This window comes from Chiloscyllium plagiosum, unplaced genomic scaffold, assembly GCF_037043375.1.
Source record: "Chiloscyllium plagiosum isolate Xiang-an unplaced genomic scaffold, Cpla_swu_hap1 HiC_scaffold_26, whole genome shotgun sequence".
Lineage (NCBI taxonomy): Eukaryota > Metazoa > Chordata > Chondrichthyes > Orectolobiformes > Hemiscylliidae > Chiloscyllium > Chiloscyllium plagiosum.
Window position 1 is genome coordinate 32,218,035 of NW_028270164.1, and position 22,016 is coordinate 32,240,050.

General features: G+C 38.3%; 1 protein-coding gene across 4 annotated transcripts in view; it reads right to left on the bottom strand.

The window, feature by feature from the left end:
* LOC122563217 (diphosphoinositol polyphosphate phosphohydrolase 1) overlaps positions 1-22,016 on the bottom strand; it is a 77,824-nt gene that overhangs the window by 24,419 nt on the left and 31,389 nt on the right. For 2 of the 4 annotated variants that reach the window (XM_087973617.1, XM_043716794.2), the window contains exon 2: positions 6,489-6,599. In XM_087973617.1, coding sequence (XP_087829743.1) covers positions 6,489-6,599 — 111 coding nt within the window. Of the gene's footprint in view, positions 1-6,488; positions 6,600-17,058; positions 17,112-17,531; positions 17,760-22,016 lie in introns of those variants that run through there. The other 2 variants (XM_043716792.2, XM_087973616.1) reach the window with 2 other exon arrangements.

The following is a 22,016-nucleotide window of genomic DNA, read 5'->3' on the forward strand; positions in this document are numbered from 1 at the left end:
CACCAAGTCACATAATTGGGTAGAAGTAGGTCTTAAGGACCATTTTGAAAAGAGGAAAGAGGAAATGAGGAGGATGGATTCAAAGAGGGAAATCCAGAGCTTCAGAACCTTTTGAACTAAAATCCAGTTACTGAAATTGCAAGAGATAAAATTCAGGGATGCTCAACATGCCAGATGGAATACAGATATCAAGGTAGATGATGGGACAGGAAGACATATAGATCTAAAAGAATACAATAGAGAATTTACTCCCATGCCAGATAATACCAGGAAAATGGATATGAATAAAAGCTTGAAAAATTAGATCATTTTAATTAGAAGAGATTCGATAAAGGCATGAAAAGTAATAGAGTAGAGATTTTTTAAGTATTTGTTCTTGTGATGGGAGTGTCGCCATCAAGGTCATCATTTGTTGCCCACCTCTAAGTGTACTCAAGAAAGTGGTGGTCAGCTGGCTTCTTGAATTGCTGCTGTCCATGTGGTGTAGAAACACCAAAGGTGCTGTTTAGGAAGAGAGTTCCAAAATTTAGGCCCAACCACAATGAAGATGTAGTCCCAAGTAAGGATGGTGTATGGCTTGGAGGGAACTTGCCCATGGTGGTGTTCTCATGTGTGTGTGCAGCCCTTGTACTTCTGTAAGGTAGAAGTAATGGATAGAAGATATTATTGAAGGAGCTTGGTGAATTTCAGGACTGTACTTTGAAGATGGTACAACTTGGTGCCACAGTGTATCAAAAAGGGAGAGAATAAATGTTTAAGGCAACAAATGCAGTGTTGACCAAGTGGGCTACTTACTCTTGAATGATGTTAAACTTCTCCAGTGTTAGTGTTTCAATCATCAAGCAAAATGGAGATGGTTATCAGGTGACACAAATGTCACTTGCGACTTATCAACCCAAGACTGAATGTTGCCCAGGTTTTACTACATATGAGCACAAATTCACCGTCTGACAAATTGTGAATGGTGCTGACCATTGTGCAAACATCTCCGGTTCTGAAGTAATGTTGGAGGGAGCTCACTGACAAAGCAGCTGAAGATGGTTGGGCCGAGGACATCCAAAACATTTTTAGACATGTCCTAGAGCTGTGATGATTGGCCCAACATCACAATCATATTCCTATCGACTAGGTATAACTCTAACCAGTGGAGCAGTTTCCCTCTAATTCCCATTTACTTCAATTTTAATAGGGTTCCTTAACACCACATTCAGTCAAATGCTGCTTTGACATCAAAGGCAATCACTCTCATCTTACCTCTGGAATTCAGCTTTTTTGTCCATGCTTAAACCAAAGTTGTAATTATGTCTGGAGCTGAGCGCCCCTGTAGATAAAGAGAGATTTCCAGTAACTCAAAAAACTAGAATCAAGAGGAAAATGAGAATAATTGTAAGAAATTCAGGACAGATAATAAATGAAAGTTTTTTTCACCCCCCCCCCCCCCCCCCCCGAGTTTCAGAGCTGTGGATTAAATCAATATAGCTAGTATCAAAGTTAACCCATTTCAACACTTAGGAATAGGCTGGATTGATGGGTGCAGAAAAAGGGATGAATGGATACATGGGACAGACATACTGAATGAGGTTTGATGTCCATATTTAGGAAGAACCAAAGAGACAAGCTGGATAAGAAGTTCAAACTTTTTAATAAATTGAAAACCTCTCAAGATTCTCCTATCTAAGGCTGACAGGTAGCTGTTAATTAACGTATAGAAATCAGTTTCTAACTCAAGGGTTAGAAACACTATCAACTAGTCAGTTGACAGGACTGCTTCCACATCAAACCTATATGAACAAAGGAATAAGAGAGAGAAGGCCATTCAGCCCTTCGAGTTTGTTCTGCTATTCAATAAGATCATGGCTGGTCTAATTTTAATCTCAATCCTATTTCCTGCATACCCAGATAATCTTTCACTCTCTTAGTAATTGAGAATCTATCACTGCCTTAAATATATCTAAAGAGTCTGCAGCCATTGCATTTTGAGGAAGAGAATTCTAAAGACTCAATTCTCAGATGTGTTTTCCCCCTTAATCTGTCTTAAGTTGATGACTTTATTTTTAACTTTTGATTCCTGTATAGATTCTCCAACATGCGGAAAAGTTCTTTTGACATCCCATCAAGATTTTACATGTTTCAATCAAGTCAACTCTGAGTCTTCTAAATTCCAGGGCTCGCCAATCTATGCTTTTATCATAAGGCAATCCGTTCATTCCAAGTACTGTACTAGTCTATTAAATCTTCTCTGGACTCTTCAAATACATTTACATTCATCCTTAAGTACAGTGAGCAACACTATATAAAGTTATGATTTGGAGATGCCGGTATTGGACTGGGGTGTACAAAGTTAAAAATCACAACACCAGGTTATAGTCCAACAGGTTTAATTGGAAGCACACTAGCTTTCGGAGCACTGCTCCTTCATAAGGTGGACAACCACCTGATGAAGGAGCGGCGCTCTGAAAGCTAGTATGCTTCCAATTAAACCTGTTGAACTATAACCTGGTATTGTGCGATTTTTACTATATAAAGTTCTCCACTTACTGCTATATGCTGGTTGGAATGGCTTTCCATTTCTCACAAAGGCATTGATTTAATACTGAAAGAAAATGTTTTTTTTCCCAATAATTCATAAACGTTCATGTTAGTCAGCGTGATGACAAAATTGGTGATTAACTCTGAGTGTAATTGTGTGGGGTGCATGTCTGAAAATCATGCTTTCGTTAGTTTAATATTGCAATACTATGAGTCATAGAGCTGTACAGCACGGAAACAGACCCTTCGGTCCAACGCCAACCAGATATCCCAACCTCATCTCATCTCATTTGCCAGCACTTGGCCCATATCTCTCTAAAGTTGAGAGTGTGGTGCTGCTTGAATTTAAATGGATGACATGGTGTAAGACTTGCGCTGTCAATGCAATATTTTCACCCATTTATCTCCCATAGTAACTAAAGCAAAATTCAACAGAAAACCCAATGAGGAATGACAAATTAAGAACTGCACTCACACTGCAGCCAGTTTATCCCTATATAATGAGCCACTAGATGTCATAATTCAGAGAGAAAATTAAATCACATTTAATAGTTAATTTTGTCCAAATAAAAAGGGGGTTAAAAGTGTATGTAATGTAATTTCCAATGTTGATATATCCTCTTCCACAAATCTGTTCTAACAGAGTACAGAGAAAGGGTTTAACTTTGGAAATAAGAACATAGTGGAGCACCTACAAATCCGGCTCCTGAAGATTCCATTAGCTAGGTGATAAAGAGGTGGGCATGAACAGCTAAACAGCTAACCCTTTGAATGCTGATGATCCCATCTCTGCTGTACAAAGGGCATGTTGCATTTATTGCAGTTGTTACCATGCTGAATAGCAATCACCCAGCGTTGAATGCAGATCCTCAGTGCCTTGGTTACCGCTAAGGCTTTGCTTGCAAGCAATTAGACGTCGACAGGACACTTTAGACCTTATTGGAGCTTTCTTTTTCAGAAGAGTTGGCCTATTACATCGTCCAATCACAATTCCTCCAACACTGGTTCAAAGTGAGTTGGATCCTTGTACGCACTAATAGCAATTTTAATTTAGTCAGACAAGGTCCTCAAGCACCATACCTTCGCTTTGATTTTCTTCAAAGTCATCACAAACAAAGTGACTCCAATGACTAGTCATTTTTGAAATCATTTTCTCTTTTTTGGTAGAGGGGACCGGTAGTGGATTCTGAAATGAATTGCCTTTGGACATTTACAAGGTTTCATATAGAAAAAGAAGTCAAGGGAAAACAGTCATACAAAGAGAAACAAAAGAATCTTTCAAGGTTGAAGATCTTTACTAATCCCTTTGGTGGCTTCTGAGGTTGACAATTACATGAGGACCGTAAATCTTGTCCAAACCAGATTATGTCATTCTTTTATTTTTCAAGTTAGGTCTCTCCACCATGAACACTGATCAGTAGTGACTGCAATGAAGGATCGAACAACAAATGCAAACATTTCTCTGTCACCATGGTGAATCTTGTTCGTTGTGTCACAGATGATTGTAGGAAATATCCTTCAAGTTCACAAAGCATCTGCTCAGGATTTTCCCAGATAAAATGAAAATTCTAACTAACTTTTCAGGTCACACTCAGATGTTAAGCATTAAGAAAGAAACAATAACAAACTAACTTGGTAAAATTCCTGAATGTCAATAAAAAATTTCAAATGGGAGTATGCTAGTCTGACAGATTTTCTAAGTATTCTAACCAAAAAAACTTCCACGCCATGAACAAATAAATATCAGGAAATAGTTTTCCTCAACATCGAAAAAGGTTAAACAGATAACATACAATAGTGATCATTTGAACTTTATATTAGGTGAAATACCACGAATGTAGAACCACAAATCCTCAAAGAGGACATAAAATATAAACTTTGGCTGAAAGGTTTGTCAGCAAATTTGAGCTTAAATTTAAAAATTAGCTTAACCAGAACAGAGGGAACACGAGATTGGAGAAATCCAATTCAAAGTTTAATAGATAGCCCAGATTGATAGTTACTTCAAGGCAAGCATTTGTAATATTATGCCCTTGCTAGTTTCTAGAAAGTATCTTTTGTCTCGAAGTTTAACGACTTCTAATTCCTCATTTTCCTGATAATGAAACTTGCCATGCAGACCCATTTATCCAAATTTGCCTGGAACTTTGTAGACAAGTGAAGCAGTAGCCAGTGGAGTTACACTAGACATGGTTTATTTCAAGCCTGAATGGAGGTATCAAGTCCAATAAGTTAAGTGACACTGATTTCAACAGCATGCTTTTCAGCAAGTCATGTAGACACAAAGGGTTACTTTAGATATTTGTAGCCGTATAATCCAATATCAGTGTAATCCTATTCAGTAAGAGGAATAGGAAATAGCGTGCACCAGACAGAATAAAACAAGTGAAGTGGAAATCCTATAGAAGTCTATGACAATATCTATATTGAACTAGAATGTAAGTATTTTGAAAAACATGTAAAACATTCTGCTTGAAGCAACTGAAAAGAAATCTTGTTGCAATGATTCACTATCATTTTCAATATCAAGCATGGAAACTGTGCAAGATGTTCTGGGAGAGAAATGTTAACTCCTTGCTCGAGACAGTAAACACAGTAGGTTTGTACACAGTTTAACTCAGTTGATCTCAGTAGATAATTAAGTTAATGTAGTGCATAGCAACGTATTTCAGTAGTAAAAACTCAATGCACCATCAGGACATTTTCCAAGTGACTTTTGCAACTTTGAATTAAATTTGACTGCCATTATCTACAGCGTCTGTTTAAAAACATAAGTGACATTGGGGTGAACACAAAATTAGAAAAGAAAATGTGACAAGTTCTTAAAGTACAAAAAAATTTACAGGAACAATTGAGGCTTTAGCAAAGGGATATTAGCCATCAGGAGTGTCCTTGACACTCAAAGATAGGAGAATTACATGCTGAAGTCAACCTAAAGGATAACTATTCTTGCAATTCTTTAGACTGGGGGTCACAGAGATGTACAGCATTGAAACAGACCCTTCGGTCCAAGTTGTCCATGCCAATCAGACATTCTAACTAATCTAGTCCCATTTGTCAGCACTTGGCCCATATCACTCTAAACCCTTCCTATTCATACACCCTTTTGAATGCCTTTTCAATGTTGTAATTGTACCAGCCTCCATCCCTTCCTCTGGCATCTCATTCCATGCGTGCACCACCCTCAATATGAAAAAGTTGCCCCTTAGGAACCTTTTAAATTTTTCCCCTTTCACTATAAACCTATGCTCTCAAATTCTGGACTCCCCCACCCCAGGGAAAACACCTTATCTATTTACCCATCCAGGCCCCTCAATTTTGTAAACCTCTTTAAAGGTCACCCCTCAGCCTCTGACGCTCATGGGAAAGCAGCCCCAGCCTATTCAGCCTCTCCCTGTAGCTCAAATCCTCCGACCCTGGCAACATCCTTGTAAATCTTTTCTGAACCCTTTCAAGTTTCACAACATTCTCCCTATAGAAGGGAGACCAGAACTGCATGCAATATTCCAAAAATGGCCTAACCAATGTCTTGTACAGCTGCAACATGATCTCCCAACTCCTATAATTGATGCTTTGACCAATAAAGGAAAGCATACCAAATGCCTTCTTCACTATCCTATCCACTTGTGACTCCACTTTCAAGGAACTATGAACCTGTACTCCAAGGTCTCTTTGTTTAGCAACATTCCCCAGGACATTAGGAGTAGTAAGTGAAATGCAGCTGTAATTAAGAAATAAACTGTTTGTCAACAAATACATCTCGAAATAACTAGAAAAATTGCTACACTTCAGACAAATTTGCACAAAAATCATTTCAATTAAGCAGACTTGTACTGAAAGAACAATCAGCTAACTAGTATAAATTACTTAACTAGCAGAAGTCTGATTAACAATTAAATATTTTCAAGAATTAGCTAAGAGAAGTTTAGGAACACAACAAATAGTTGCTTTGTACATACTTCTTCACAGACTTCTCGGACAGCAGCCACACTTGGTTCTTCATCAGGCTCCATTCCACCACCTGGAACGATCCATCTGTCTGGATACCGACTGCTGCTGACCAACAGAACCTAAAGCAAAAATAAGTATTTGACTTAAGAACAAGAGTACTCTGACTTTCTAATATCTTCACTTTAACTTAAAATGAATCAAACATGTTCTCACGAAGAACATAAACACAGGACAAACGCGTTGCAGGCAGAGTTCAAATAAAGCAAGGCAATACCATTTACATTTAGTCTAACCTGGAACAAACTACTCAAACGATTACCTATTAAAACAAGGAATTTTAGCTCTAGGATGTAGAAAGAGAGAGAGAGATGTAAAAATTCAAATCAGGAAATGAATTTAATGTCATTGCTCCCTACTAACTGGGATTGACAGGTTTTCATTCTTATGTGCCATACAGTTTTGTATTCACAGCAATTTTACAATTTTTAATACCAGTATCTAAGCAACGGGGGGCTACCTTTCTTGTAGGTCCAGATATTGTTATTAATTATGAATGTTTCAGTTAAAAAAAAACTTGGCCATTACATCTGTCATTTTCCTTTCCCAAGTTCTAATGTCTGCTCAAACCTTATTTTTCTACACTTAACCTTTAAATGCCATGATTGCCAGTAAAGATTATTGAATAAATCATTGCATACAATATCTTAATTATCTTTTTTGTTGGGGAAAAAATCTTCCCACCCCTTACTTGATGCTTTCAGTGCATAAATGAAAATATTGGTACCCAAGCTAATCCTAATCATCTAACCCTCACCCCAATACTGACAATATTCTTTTCAAAAGGCTGTGGGCGGCACAGTGGTTAGCACTGCTGCCTCACAGCGCCAGAGACCCGGGTTCAATTCCCGCCTCAGGTGTCTGTCTGTGTGGAGTTTGCACATTCTCCCCGTGTCTGCGTGGGTTTCCTCCGGGTGCTCCGGTTTCCTCCCACAGTCACAAAGATGTGCCGGTCAGGTGAATTGGCCATACTAAATTGCCCGTAGTGTTAGATAAGGGGTAAATGTAGGGGTATGGGGTGGGATTCTCTTGAGGTTAACATGCAAGTTCAGTTGGCAGTTAGGAAGGCAATGCAACATTAGCATTCATTTTGAGAGGAATACAATACAAGAACAGGGATGCATTACTGAGGCTGTGTAAGGCTCTGATCAGACTGCATTTGTGGAAAATTAAGAGCTGCTTTGGGACCTGTATCTGGCTGTGCTGGCATTTGAGAAAGTCCTGAGAGGGTCCAGATCACAGGACTGATCTCAGAAATGAAGGACTTGTTATATGAGCAGCAGCTGAGGACTCTGGATCTGTAGTCAATGGAGTTTTGAAGAATGAAGTGGGATCATACTGAAATTTAGAGAATACTGAGGGGCTTGGATAATTTGGACTTGCCCATTATGCTCCCACGAGGAAGAGAGACTAGGACTGGAAGGTACAGCTTCAGAGTGAAGGGATGACGCTTTTCAACTGAGAGGAGAAAGTAGCCAGAGGGTGCTAAGTCTGTGGAACTCAGTGCCACAGAAAGCTTTGGTGGCCAAGTCATTGAACTTCTTTAAGACTGGCTTACAGTAAATAGCTAGGTTCTTGATTAGTGAGGAGTCATGGGAAGACGACAGGAGAACACTGTCGAGAAATATATCAGCCATGATCAAATGATGGAGCAGACTCGATGGGCTTTTATATTTTATGGTCTTATGATGAGGACAAATATTTGCTTGGTCATTCAAAATCTGAAAATGAACAAACATTCAGAAGACTTGATTAAAGTTTGAGGGAAAAATAAACAGAGGGGAATTAAAATACATCAGCACTGATTCAATCAGTTAGCAGGGTCAAAACAGTCTCGTCTCAAGGAAATTTAGGCATGTTACGCTTTTTAATTACTCCATGTGGTAGGGGGTTCTACATTCTGTCCAATCTCTGATTTGTCCTGCGTGCTTCATTGGATTTGAAAGTGCCAATCTTACATTTATGACAAAAGTTTGTTTAACTAGCTCACAACAATAGCAGTTTAAACCAATGTCTCATGACAGAGGAGGAACAAGTTATTTCCATTAGTGAGGAGCACCAATTGCATAAGACTGTCATATATGATACCTACATTCCCTACTGACAACAAGGAGGAATAAATAATACCATGATTGATGGATCAGCTTTGGGATACCATATCAATACACAACCGCAAATAATTCAAGTTTGCATGTCACACAATGCAAGATTGCCATGAACCAAAAAGATGGCCTGCTTCCACACTGTAGGGATTCTATGAAAACATAGGGATTCCTGAAGGGCTTATGCCCGAAACGTCGATTCTCCTGTTCCTTGGATGCTGTCTGACCTGCTGCGCTTTTCCAGCAACACATTTTCAATTCTATGAAAACAACCAACTAACTTAACCTAATCAAAATTAAGTTATTTCAATCACAGTGAACAATTTCAAAACTAGAATAGTTATATAAGCAGCCCTATGTTCTTCTGAGAACATGGCAACTTTACCATTACATCATGGGAGAAAAACAGGCAGAGAGATTGTGGGGAGACAGGAAGATAGAGAAGAGAGAGAGATAGATAAATAGACACTAATTAGTTTCTAATGGCTTACAGTAAATTCATGCAGCCTCCATTCTGATCTTGAATCATAGTTTTAAGTGTGCTGAAACTAGTTGAGATCAGCAAATTTAAAAAAAAACTTGTTATTCAAAACTGACATCTCATGTGTACAGCACTCAATAACACATCAGCATTTAAATACATAATCCTCTCCCATGTGGCTACTGCTTAAAACACTGCTTGCAGTTCCCAGAATAGAGAGAGAATGAAGGCAGTAGAGTCTGGAAAAAATGGTTGGAAGCCTCGAATTTGATACCATACTGACCTTTCAAAGTAAACTGTGTTTGTACTAATTAAAGAATACTATATACTGGGCTAGGTACACAAATGACAACTAAAATGTAACAGCTGAACAGTGCCACACATTGCAGATAAAGATGATACTATTCGTTATGTGTTAACAAAACAGGAAACTCAACATGTTGAAAGCATGCTAATATTTGCTGTTCACATGTCCAATTAAAGCATTCGTCCAAATCCCAAACTTCTGCAGAGCAAAATAAAAACTGAACAAACTACCTTTTATTTTGCAACTGACTACAAAGCCATCAACAGTAAGGCTCCTATAATGTCTCAAGAGTTTAATATGCTACGTTGAACAATATCAAACAGAAATATAAACAATGTTCCGGTTTGTGTCAAGTTTCCTGCGTTCATTCAAGGTACAGAAAACATAGCATTATAGGTAGCTTGGGCAAGGAACGAAACAATCCAGCTGAGTTCCTATGCCTAGACACTAACGAAGCATCTTCCAGTGGAAGGTATCATTCAAGAGTGCTGAATCCTACAGAATCAGACTCAGCAACAAGTTATGGAGGGTGATGACTGACTAGCCTCACATAAGATTAGTGTTAAGGGAATCTAGCTTTGCCTGTTCATGTAAAACACATCCTATCAGGAATCAGCTTCAGGTTAGAAGGGATTAAACTAATTGCCTAGTGTGGGAGATGAAATGAGATAACAACAATATTCATAGAGATAATTATACTAAACATCAGAGGTGTTTCTAATACAAATGTTATTGTAACTGCTAAAGTGCTATTTGGTATGTTCTGGCACATACCATCAAATAAGGTATATTTTTTTTACAGGGAAGTAAATGGCCACATTGAGAAAAGTATTGCAATAGTTGTAACCATTTTGCTTCCGTTGAAATTTAACTTGCAGTCATACCATTTACCCAACTTTAATTATGCAATAAACTTCACTCATGGTATAATATTTTGCTTGAAAAGGTCACCATGCAAAATGCAAACTTTATCTACTGGCTGTCAACAAAAAACAAAATTCTAACACTACATTTATATGATTTATAATTTTCAGACTGGCTCTGGTTGCATGGACATGTATTTTATTTCTAAATCTCTCCATTTTCCTTTTCTTTCACAGTTCCAATTTTCAAATTCTTTTTATAAATTCGCAATTTTTTAAAGGTGGTTTCCAAGATCAAAGTTACTTCTGCAGAAAAGTGTTCAAACTAAATATTTTCAATTTTGTTTTTTTCTTTCTCTCAACTACAATTAACTCAGTGCAGGGCACAAACTCTAAATAATTGGCTTTTTGAAAGAAAGAAATGTCTTACGTGATGATCAATTTAAAGTTACTTAATGAAAAATAAAATACTTAGCTATGTTGCACTTATTTTGATGTGAAACTACTTACGTAGATTAACTTAGTTTTTACTTATTGCAGCAACTGGAATACTTGCTATAGCTCTTGGATAGCTAACTGAAATTCCATCAGAAAACTAACAGATTAACTAAATCAGGACACTGGGTACCCCAAACAAACAGATTTAATGAACTTGAAGGTATCAAGTCTGTGTACTGTACTCGCTTGGGTCTCTCTCAAAGCAAGAGAAATATATTAACTGGTGTCATGAGGATTAGCATTACCATTCCTAAAGTGTAGATATCAAGTGGCCAGTTGTAGCTGAAATGTAAACCTATCAGGTTTGTGAAACCCAGCTGCCAGGAATACCAGATTTATTTTAAAACCATCTCTCTTCCACATGGCCGCATTTTGCAACTTCAGCAAATTTATTTTTGATTTGCCACTGGCTGCATGAGATCTGCACTTTGGGAACCAGCATTTCCAAAACTTCATGGACAATAATATTAAATCATCCAGTTCATTCATAAATAGATACTGCTGGGAAATATGACCATTACTTTGATGCATTAACATATCCATCAACTGCTTTCAACACCAGCTCGTGCATTCACCGGCTGTTTTGGGGACAAAAATACCCATTATGCCTTCATACAGTTAACACAAAAGTTGATTGATAGCAAACGATAAACCACTCACCATTTGCACAAAACAAAAAACACTTAAATCCAATATAAAGTGCACCATATTATATCAAAGCCATTTACCTCAATAGCAGGAAATAATTCACTGACTAATTTCCAAAAACAACTTGCATAATTTTATGTTCCTACAGTGCCATGTTAAATATCTCTCTAAATCCTGCGTAACGATGTTAGAAACACCAACCATCAAGTTTACATATTTAAAAAATGCAATAACAGCAAGAATTTGTGCCAAAAATTTTCATTTGATTATTAAAAATGGCTCAGATTATGAGACCTCTTAGTCAAATGAGATGCTAACAGGTAACTTCAACCATACATACAGATAAACTAAACACCTTCATAATTAAATTCTATCTTTCCACCAAACCTCAACTTGGTGGATTATTACCATTGCAACACACTTTTTTACCAATTTTATTCCAGCTATCTTTCACCATACTGTGCAACTTAGTAAATAAATCACTTGCCTGATGACCTCCTCTTATTGTCAGAGTTCCAAAGATACTCAGAGACAGCAAGTTTTTGCCATTAATTGATTTTACTACACCGTCTGCTAACAATACAGTATCTTCGGAGGTTTTGATGTGGAGATACCAGTGTCTTGAGTTGTATGACACGTTTAGTTTTTACAATAAATTCTGTGTCCTATGATCTTGCCCCACTAGCTACCCGATGAAAGACCAGCGCTCTGAAAGCTTGTACTTCCAAATAAACCTGTTGGATTATAGCCTGGTGATGCATGATTTTTACCTGTGGTGGTTGGGAGGGCAAATAGTGATGATCAGGCATCCATTTTGCAGAATGTCTCAATGCTATCTGCATCTATGAATCTGAGGTTTCTGGGATCCATCATTTTAAAATGCCTTGCCCACTGCTTTCAGAGTGAACTTCCATTTTGCAAGTATGCTGCAGTCTTTTATAAACATTGACTTCAAACTATTTCTTTATATTCTGAGTTTCTTTGCAACAGAAGTTGAGGTAGTTTTTGGTACCTAGGGACTTGAGGTGCTCGTGTTTGGGGAAATTATTTTAAATTAGAACACACCACTAAAGGGGGAGGGAGGGAAGCATCTTTGTTGCTTGCTTTTCTTTCCTTCTGAGACTGGCAGACCTGATCTGACACACAATGATGACGTACGTCAGATATGGAAACTATATCTGATTCTAATCCAGCACCTACATCTTCAACTTTTATGTGATGTGCATTCTGGCTTTCAACTTATTCAATTTTATCAACTTGACATGAGTAACAATTTGTACACATACTTTTAGCTGTGATTTCCTAAATAGTTCAAACAGTCTTTCAACTGCCATTTCTTTCATGTTGTTTCTTTATTTCCATTTGTTTTTGCCTTATTAAAACAGCTTATCTTTTTTTTCTGTTCTGAAAGGCAGCCCCAGACATGCTCAATTTTTCCACTGACCAGTCTACTACACTTGCAGCACTTTTTGTCTATGACTAAACAAATGGTAATATTGCTCAGGAACAGCTCTTCACATCTGCCGTACACTATGCACAAAGGCACGCATTAAAATGTATCGCTATGAAAATTCTAGGACAATGTGCTGTTAAATGTGATGTCCATTTGATTACAAAAAAAACTGCATGCACCTCCAGCAAGTTCACTAACTAATACAGCTTACAACATTCTGGAAAAGTTATTCTTTTTTTTGTAAAAAATAGGAACTTATTTCTAGCATTTCACACAGTCAACAGAATAAACTCAAAATCTAAACTGGAAGTAGTTCTAATAGATGATTTGAAGGAAGTTTTTACAATGATTAAGGCAACCTAATAAATTTCACATTCATCAAAGGGTCTGGGGGCTGATGCAGAATTAGCCAAGATGCAAAAAAGGCTTGGGTTACAACAGCCACAAAGTCATCTTAAAATGTCATTACAGGCAGTCTCCAAATTGTGAAACTGTTCTGCTCTTGAGTCCATTTGTTGAAACCCCAATACAGGACGATATAAAATAGTCTGGTCAGATGGGCTGCCAGTAGTAAATGGACTTCAATCTCAATAAATACAAGGTAATGCACTTGGGCAAACAAGCTAAGAAATACATGTTGAATGGTAGGACGTTGGGCAGCATCAAGGTTCAGTGGAGCCATTGTGTGTATGTCCACTGGTCCCTTAAGGAAATTGGGCAGATAAATAAAGTGGTTAATAAGAATTATGGGATACTTACCTTTATGAACCAAGGCACACAGTTTAAGAGCAGGGAGTTACAGTGGAACTGCATAAAATGTTGTTTAGGTCACTTCAAGTATTGCGCACAGTTCTAGAATCCACATTATAGAAAGGATGTGATTGCAACACCATCTCTAGTGCAAAGATTAACCAGGATGTTACCAGGGCTGGAGAGTTTTGCTTATGAAGAGAAATTGGATAGACTGGAGCTTTTTTCCTCAGAGCAGAGGAGAGTGAGGGGGACATGATTATACATATATTGTGTTATGAGACAGGGCCCTAGACAAAGTAGGCAGAACAAACTATTCCTTTGGTGTAGGAATTAATGTCTCGGGGAATAGATTCAAAATAAGGGCAGGAAGCTTAGAGTTGACATGAGGAAAACATTTTTCATCCAGATAATGGTGGTCAAGGTAGAAGCCCTCAAACATTTAAGCAGCACTTAGATGTCCACTTGTAATGCCAAGGCATACAGGGCTTTGGGCCAAATGTTAGAAATTAGGATTTGAACACTTATGTGCATGTTTTTGACTGGCACAGATTTGATGTGCCAAAGATGCTTTTCTGTGCTGTAGATCTCAATAGCTCTAAATCTAAAACACGATATTTACAATGATTGACAGAAGAACGAGAAAGAATGCAAGGATTCTTTTTTTTTACATTGTGTCTTTAGGATCTGCAACACAAAAAATATTAATGGAAATTAACAAGCTTTTAAAAGACAATTAGATAATTATCTGAAGAGAAAAACTTTGCAGAGTTACTGGGAAAACAGGGAAGATAGGAATTAGTTCAGTTGCTTTTCAAGAGTCAGCACAGACATGGAGTCATACAGCATGGAAACAGACCCTTCAGTCCAACTAGCCCACGCCCAACATAATTCCAAACTAAACTAGTCCCACCTGCTTGCTCCTAGCCTATATCCCTCCAAACCTTTCCTATTCATGTATCATAAGCCGTTTTAAACATTGTAACTGTACTCGTACCCACCACTTTCTCAGGAAGTTCATTCTGCACACGAACCACTGTTTAAAAAAAATTGACTCTCATTGTCTTCTTTAAATCTCTCCCCTCTCACCTTAAAAATGTGCCCCCAGTCTTGAAATACCCCAATCTAGAGAAAAGACAACTACGATTAACTTTATCGATACTTCTCATTATCTTATAAACGGCTATCGCCTCTCAACTGCCTACGCTCCAGTGAAAACAAGTTCTAGGCTTTCTTTATTATAACTTAAAAACTTTCCATATCCAGCAGCATTCTGGCAAATCTCTTCTGAACCCTCTCCAGCTTGATAACATCCTTCCTAAAACTGGGCGACCAGCCTCTTTCTATTAATTGCTCTGTTCATTAACTCCAGCAGTCGTCCTCCTTTTTTGAATTTTTTTACAAGTTCATGAGATGGTACAGAATTCGGCCCATCCAATCTGTTCGCCATTCGATCATGGCTGATATGCTCCTCGCCTCCATTTTCCTGCCTTCCCCCCATAACACTTCAACGCATTATCAATTAAAAATCTGTAACTCTAGTTTACTCACTGCCCCACATCCACCTCACTTTGGGGTAGCCAATTGCAGAATCACAATGCGGTTTCTCCTCAACTGTTTTAAATTTGCTACCCGTTATCCTAAGACTACGACCTCTTGTCCGAGAATGCCCAACAAGTATCCGCTCTGCTTCTACTTTATGCATACCTTTTATCATCTTGAATACCTCAATTTGATCTCCCCTCATTCTTCTAAATTCCATAGAGTGCAGGTCTAAAGTGTTCAAGCTAAGTAAAAACAGATTGTCGCACTGCTTGTAAAAACTCCATACACCTTGTACACCCTTTTCTTGTTGAATTAAATGGATTCATCCTTTACTGTAATCATCCTATGATTCAAATACATTTTAAGCTGACAAGTTCCAACTTCGAGAATTTTTAAATACAAAGCATTAATTCCAAAAGATACAAATATGCTTGTTGTCTTATTGCTAAGCACCACAGAAATCATTTGCCCCAACCTTCATTTGACAAGGTTTGTCAAATTTTTCCAAATAAACACGGATATCCATGGAATTTGATCAGTGCAAAGTACTGCTTTATGATGCAGTATCTAAGAGGTTTGTGCTAACCTTGAGGTCCACAATTTAAATCAAAGTTTATGCAGATACGCTAGACTTCAACATTTAGATAAACTTGATTTGAGCTCAGTAAATGCACTCTCCATTTCATTATTTAATGAATTTGTTCCTTGAAACCTGTTTACTTCTTTTATCGAGCATCACAGAAATATTTTACAGGTTAAGAAAACAGACTTGATGTAATCAGTCAGTTAAATGTTTAAACATAAACTAAGACTGATTGAAATATAATGTGTTGACAGCATCAGTCATGGAACAGATTAATAGAACTCATTCAGCATTACTTGAGTACTATGTTGCTGAATTATGCCCAACAAAGAACAGGACAAAACAAAAATGTTTCTCTATCTCACTTAAAACTTTTCATCCAGTTCAGCAAGTTGCTTCTGCAAGTTCTGCCTGTGACTGACCAAGTGCTCTAGGGATACAATGGACTATACTGTGAAAGTTGCAAGCAATTCACCAACAAAATGAACATCTATGGAATTGTGATTTAAAAACAAAGTCAATTTAGAGAGTGTCACCAAAGAGCAGCCTTTATGTACTGCTATACAGTCATACTACACCAGCAGTGGAAACAAATCTTAAGTTCCAAATTGTAATACTGACAACCTCTGCAGTGAAATATTCATTTTAAAATTTTGCAAAATTCAAGATTACTCAATTCTCGTGACCTGGAAAAGACTAAAAGTCTAATTGGTTAGATAATCTCAGTCATATTCCAGGTAAAGAGAAATACCCATGTGTGAATACTGAATACTCTCCCCATTAATATACAAGCCACATGAAGAATATTCAATGGGGAAATGGCATCAGGAACCATGCAGTGCCCCATGGATCGTCCTGTCTTAACAGAAGGTGGAAATGAAAGACAATGCATTAGAACTCTGGGGGAAAAATATGGCAATTCATGTTTTACTCAGAAATTGATGGTTCACAATCAAGTGGGTAGACCTAGCTCTTAGCAGCTGGATGGGCACTGCAAATCCAAGTCACTTCCGTTTTACATGGTGCTGAGACACTTATCATTTCACTCTCTATCCATTATTTATTTAATTTCAAAGGCAGAATCAAACATTGCACTTTAGCTTTTGAGTAGAAATTTTGCTACTTACGCCTACCTCTCGATCCAAAGTATATAGAACAACTTGTTGAGAGATACCTGAAGTATTAAAATAAATTCACAGTCTGAGTCCTATTTACACCAATATGGTATTATGGGTGAATCTTGGAACTCCTATAAATGTCAGCATTCCCAACTGAACAAATCAATACTTACAATACTGTCCCATACTTCAAGATGCCAGGATTTGTATTTTTGAGTTGTTGTTTCTGTGGGCAAAGAAAACTGTGGAATCAGCAAAGTTTCAGTCAGAACACTTTCAGAGGTTTTACTGAGAAGTATATTGATAAAAAATTTATTCTAGAAACCACCTGCTTTCCACAGATTCAAGAACTATTTACCAACATGCAAATCGAAGATCTAAGCCACTATTCCTACAACCTTGTGTGGATTTGCAACAGCAGATAAATTATGAGTCCTTGCACATGGACAGAACAAATAAGAGAAAACAAGATAAACGATTTGAAGGTCAAAGGCTATCAGTCCACCCCAAATCATTTTTTTTAATGAGAAGCTAATCAAATAACAAATAAACTTCATATATAATAAACTTCCAAAACGTGAAACATTCTTGAAAACTATCAAAACTTACTTCAATAGGAAACATGAGGAAGATTACTCCTATTTACCAATTTTCAAGGTTTGCCAGTATCCAATAAATATGAGCACTTTCCTCCTCGATTGGTATCCAGCAATTTGCACCAATAACTTCATCAGCTGACTGGACAAGCTAGATATGATGCTCTCCCAAGATACCATTTCCTTTTTTTATGGACCAGACCAGTCTTAGAGAGAGACGGAAACACTTCAAGGGCCAGTTTTGCTTGTTGGTGTGTGTTTCATGCAGCACTGCATTAGCATAATTTCCTGCTTTGAGTCCAGATAAGACAAAGTAATTGATCATTTTAATAGTGAAAGATGATCCAACAACACTATATAGTAAGATCAGGCCTATACTATATATAATGAACATTACTAACAGGTCTCACTGAACATAATTATATATGACAGATGGTAAAAGAGAACATCTTTTCAAATCCTGGACAAGGTTCCAGTTCCATGTGATCTGACATCACTATGATTTGATCTTTACGCACAGTAGCTATCATTAATGGCATAGATTCTTTACTCCACACCTCTTCCTCTCTCTTCCCTTAATACCACACCTCCCACCTTCCAAAGTCTTCATCCCCATTGACAATTTACACAGCTTCCAATACAAAGTCTTTGTGTTTTTCAGGCAGAATTTGGTGCAAACTCCCTGAATGTGCGCACAGTTGTTCTCGATGCTGTGGAGGTTGAATGTACATCAAACGCTTTCTGAGGGTTCAAAGCCCCCATCTCAGTTGTGAGCAGATATATTGTTACAATTCCCTTCCAATGAGAAGAGTATGCTGACCATCTCACCACTGGCTTTTTAGGAAAAAGTCATGGCACTCCTGTTTTTCAAACTAACTTTGATATTCACACAACGTATGATCCCGATCATTGAAGCCTTGCAAGCAAAGTGCCTTCACACTGCTGGTCTGAGCCACACCTGGGTATCCTTTTCCAATACTAGCAAGTCAGGAGTCTTGTGTCTCTGGTTGAAGGTGCACATTGGTCTGCCCTATGTTTCTTTTGTTTCTAGCAAACTTGTTCATAATCCTGCATTGTGATACTTGGCATTAGCATCTGGGAAAAGGAGGGAAGTTGAGGTTTTATTTTTAGCCTATTCAAAGCTATTATGGGATAAAGACATTCCGTTACAATGCAGAGTAGTATTTCAGGCCAACAATGAATATCGGTACTCTTTGTCAGGATGCTTTATATGGTTCATATCATTCTCCCAGCTTTGCTGTTGGTTTGAGGATCTGTTAGTAAGCTTGTGATGTGGACAAATTCATGAGACTACAAAAGGTTGGAAACACACATTAGTCATCTTTGACTGTGGTTCAAAGATTTGCCAATCAGGGATTACAGTTTCTAGAGTCTCAATCCATCTGGAATGATAGTCAATCAGGATGAGGAAAACCATCACCTCAAACTCAAGTAGATCTTTAAGCAAAGCTTTACCCATGACCTGGCTAGAAAGGAGGGGGGCAGAAGAGGTTATTTCTGCTTATGTCTATGACTAGCAAAGGTGGCACAGCTGGAAACTATATCCTCGACACAAAATAAGATACAAGGCCACCAGAGAGACTGATGCACTTTGGCCTAGCTGTTGCAAATATCTTGATGTTCCTGGTGGATTTTTTGAAAGATGGTCAGACACTGTGCTTATGAAACTACATTGATGTCAACTAAAAGGTCACTGATAAACACACATATGTTAAGGGGTTTAGGGTTTAGGTTTGCTCGCTGAGCTGTAAATTTGATATCCAGACGATGTTACCTAGCCAGGTAATGAAACATCAGTAGTGACCAAGTGAAGCAAAGCTGTTGTCTCCTGCTTTCTATTTCTATGTTTGCCCTGGATGGCTTTCCTAGGTTTTGTGGTAATGTCATTTCCTGTTCATTTTCTGAGGGGTTGATAGATAGTATCTAGATCTGTGTGTTTGTTAATGGCGTTGTGGTTGGAGTGCCAGGCCTCTAGGAATTCTCTGGCATGTCTTTGCTTAGCCTGCCCCAGGATAGAGGTGTTGTCCCAGTCGAATTGGTGGTCTCTTTCATCCGTGTGTAGGGCTACGAGGGAGAGAGGGTCGTGTCTTTTTGTGGCTACACACGGATGAAAGAAACCACCATTTCGACTGGGACAACACATCTATCCTGGGACAGGCTAAGCAAAGACATGCCAGAGAATTCTTGGAGGCCTGGCACTCTAACCACAATGCCATAAACAAACACACAGATCTAGATACCATCTATCAACCCCTCAGAAAACGAACAGGAAATGACATCACCACAAACCCTAGTAACCCCATCCAGGACAAACATATAAATAGAAAGCAGGAGACAACAGCTTTGCTTCACTTGGAGGTCGCCACTGATGTTACCTAGCCAGGTAACGAAACGTCTGGATATCAAACCTACAGCTCCGTGAGCAAACCTACACCCTAAACCTCCACCTGAGCTACAAACCTTCACAAACCTTGCAAAAAACATATGTTAACATTGTTCAAAATATTACTCAGGGCAGGCTTATTGCTGTAGGTGTGGGTATGTTCACCAAGTTGGGAAGTTGATTTTGATCCCTGTCTAGGTGACATCTTCAGTGCTTTGAAGCCTCCTGTGAAGCACTGCTGTACTGTCTCTTCTGGAATTCATTTGGTTCCTTTCCTGTTGCTAGGATTACTGGAAATGTACTTTGGTCAGCCCTGAAGCCAGAAAACATTGATCCAGACAGATTCTTCAACACGTAATTGAACCTGGAGGAGCGAGGCTCTGAAAGCTTGTGTTTTCAAATAACCTGATGCCGCATCATTTTTGACCTTGTCCAACCCAATCCAACACCTCCACATCGTCACCATATTCCCGCCACTTCTTCACTGTGAATGCCAACTAGTGAGAGACTAAGGCTGAGAAGGCCTCAACTTGTAACAAGATTTTTTTTCTTTTATCCTCACTGTCTAGGCATCAGAAGGAATCTAATATTCTCTATAATTGTGTCATACAGAATTAGCCACAAAATCCTTAGACTCTACAAAGGATCTTTGTGGACATCTTTATGTTTAACAAGGTTATCAACTCTTCTGCTCAGTTTTAAGTTTACCATGCTTAAGACGTAGCCATAGAATCTATCACAAGCCAAAGTTATTGCAAGAACCTCTTCCTCAACAGTGATATATGGTTATTACATGTCAACGAGAACTCTGGAAATGCTGGAGACTGATGGGTTTGATCCCTTCATGGTGAATCTGAAAACAAGACTGCTCCTATGCTTGCAGATGATGCATCCATCACTTTTATAGTTGCAAGTTCAAGATCATATTGTGCAAGGACCTCAGATGAAATAAGCACATCTTCAATTTGGTCTATTTAGTGTTGCGTATGCTCAGTCTACCTGATCTTGTTTCGAAAATTGCCAGAGTATCAATAAATTGAACCAAGTACAGCAGCTCAACATTTCCTTAAACAGTTGTAACTCCATTATACCATGGGTGGTGAAAATGTGACGACTTCTGAAGGTTTGCTGTGATCACTGTTGCCTGAACAACATGACCACAGATTAATCGATTTTGAGAATTCATATTTGTCATTATATGACCACCAGCATACTGCAACTCTCTCAGAACATGATTTGAAGATGCTGGTGTTGGACTGGGGTGTACAAAGTTAAAAATCACACAACACCAGGTTATAATCAAACAGGTTTAATTGGAAGCACTAGCTTTTGGAGCGCTGCTCTTTCATCAGGTAATTGTGGAGGACACAATTGTAAGGCACAGAATTTATAGCAAAAGTTTAGCGTGATGTAACTGAAATTATACAATGAAAAATACCTTGATTGTCTGTTGAGTCTTTCATCTGTTCGAATACCATGATAGTTTCACTTTGTTCATGTGTAAATCACAAAACCTTTTTTTTAAAAAGTTGCATTCTCAGGTTAGCTGTAACAATTGGTGTTAACTAGACAATATGTTGAAGGTGTTAGCCCCCTGTGTTCTCTATCTATGCCATGATGTTTAGACGGATTCTAATCTAAAAAGTGAGATAACAGAGTTTCACATGAATTTCTGCAGTTTTTGAGCAAAGTACAATGTAACTGCAAGTACAAATTCACCCCACAAAATATATGCGGGCATGTGGGTCTGTATCTGTCTGCCTGGGTTAGGGGTTGTGAGTGTAGAGTGTCTTAAGTCTGTGAGGGGGTGCACGTATGAGTGTGTGTGTCTGGGGTGGGGGGTTGTAAATGTGAGAGAGAGCGTATGTGTGTGCATGAATGTAGAGTGGTCTAAGACTAGGTGGGATTGGGGTTCACAAGGAAGAGGTATTAGAAATCCTGCAGAGTGTGAAAATAGATAAGTCCCCTAGGATCATCTGGGAAGCCAGTGAGGAGATTGCTGAGCCTTTGGCATTGATCTTTAAATCGTCATTGTCTACTGGAATAGTTCCAGAAGACTGGAGGATAGCAAATATGGTTCCCCTGTTCAAGAAGGAGAGTAGAGACAATCCTGGTAATTATAGACCAGTGA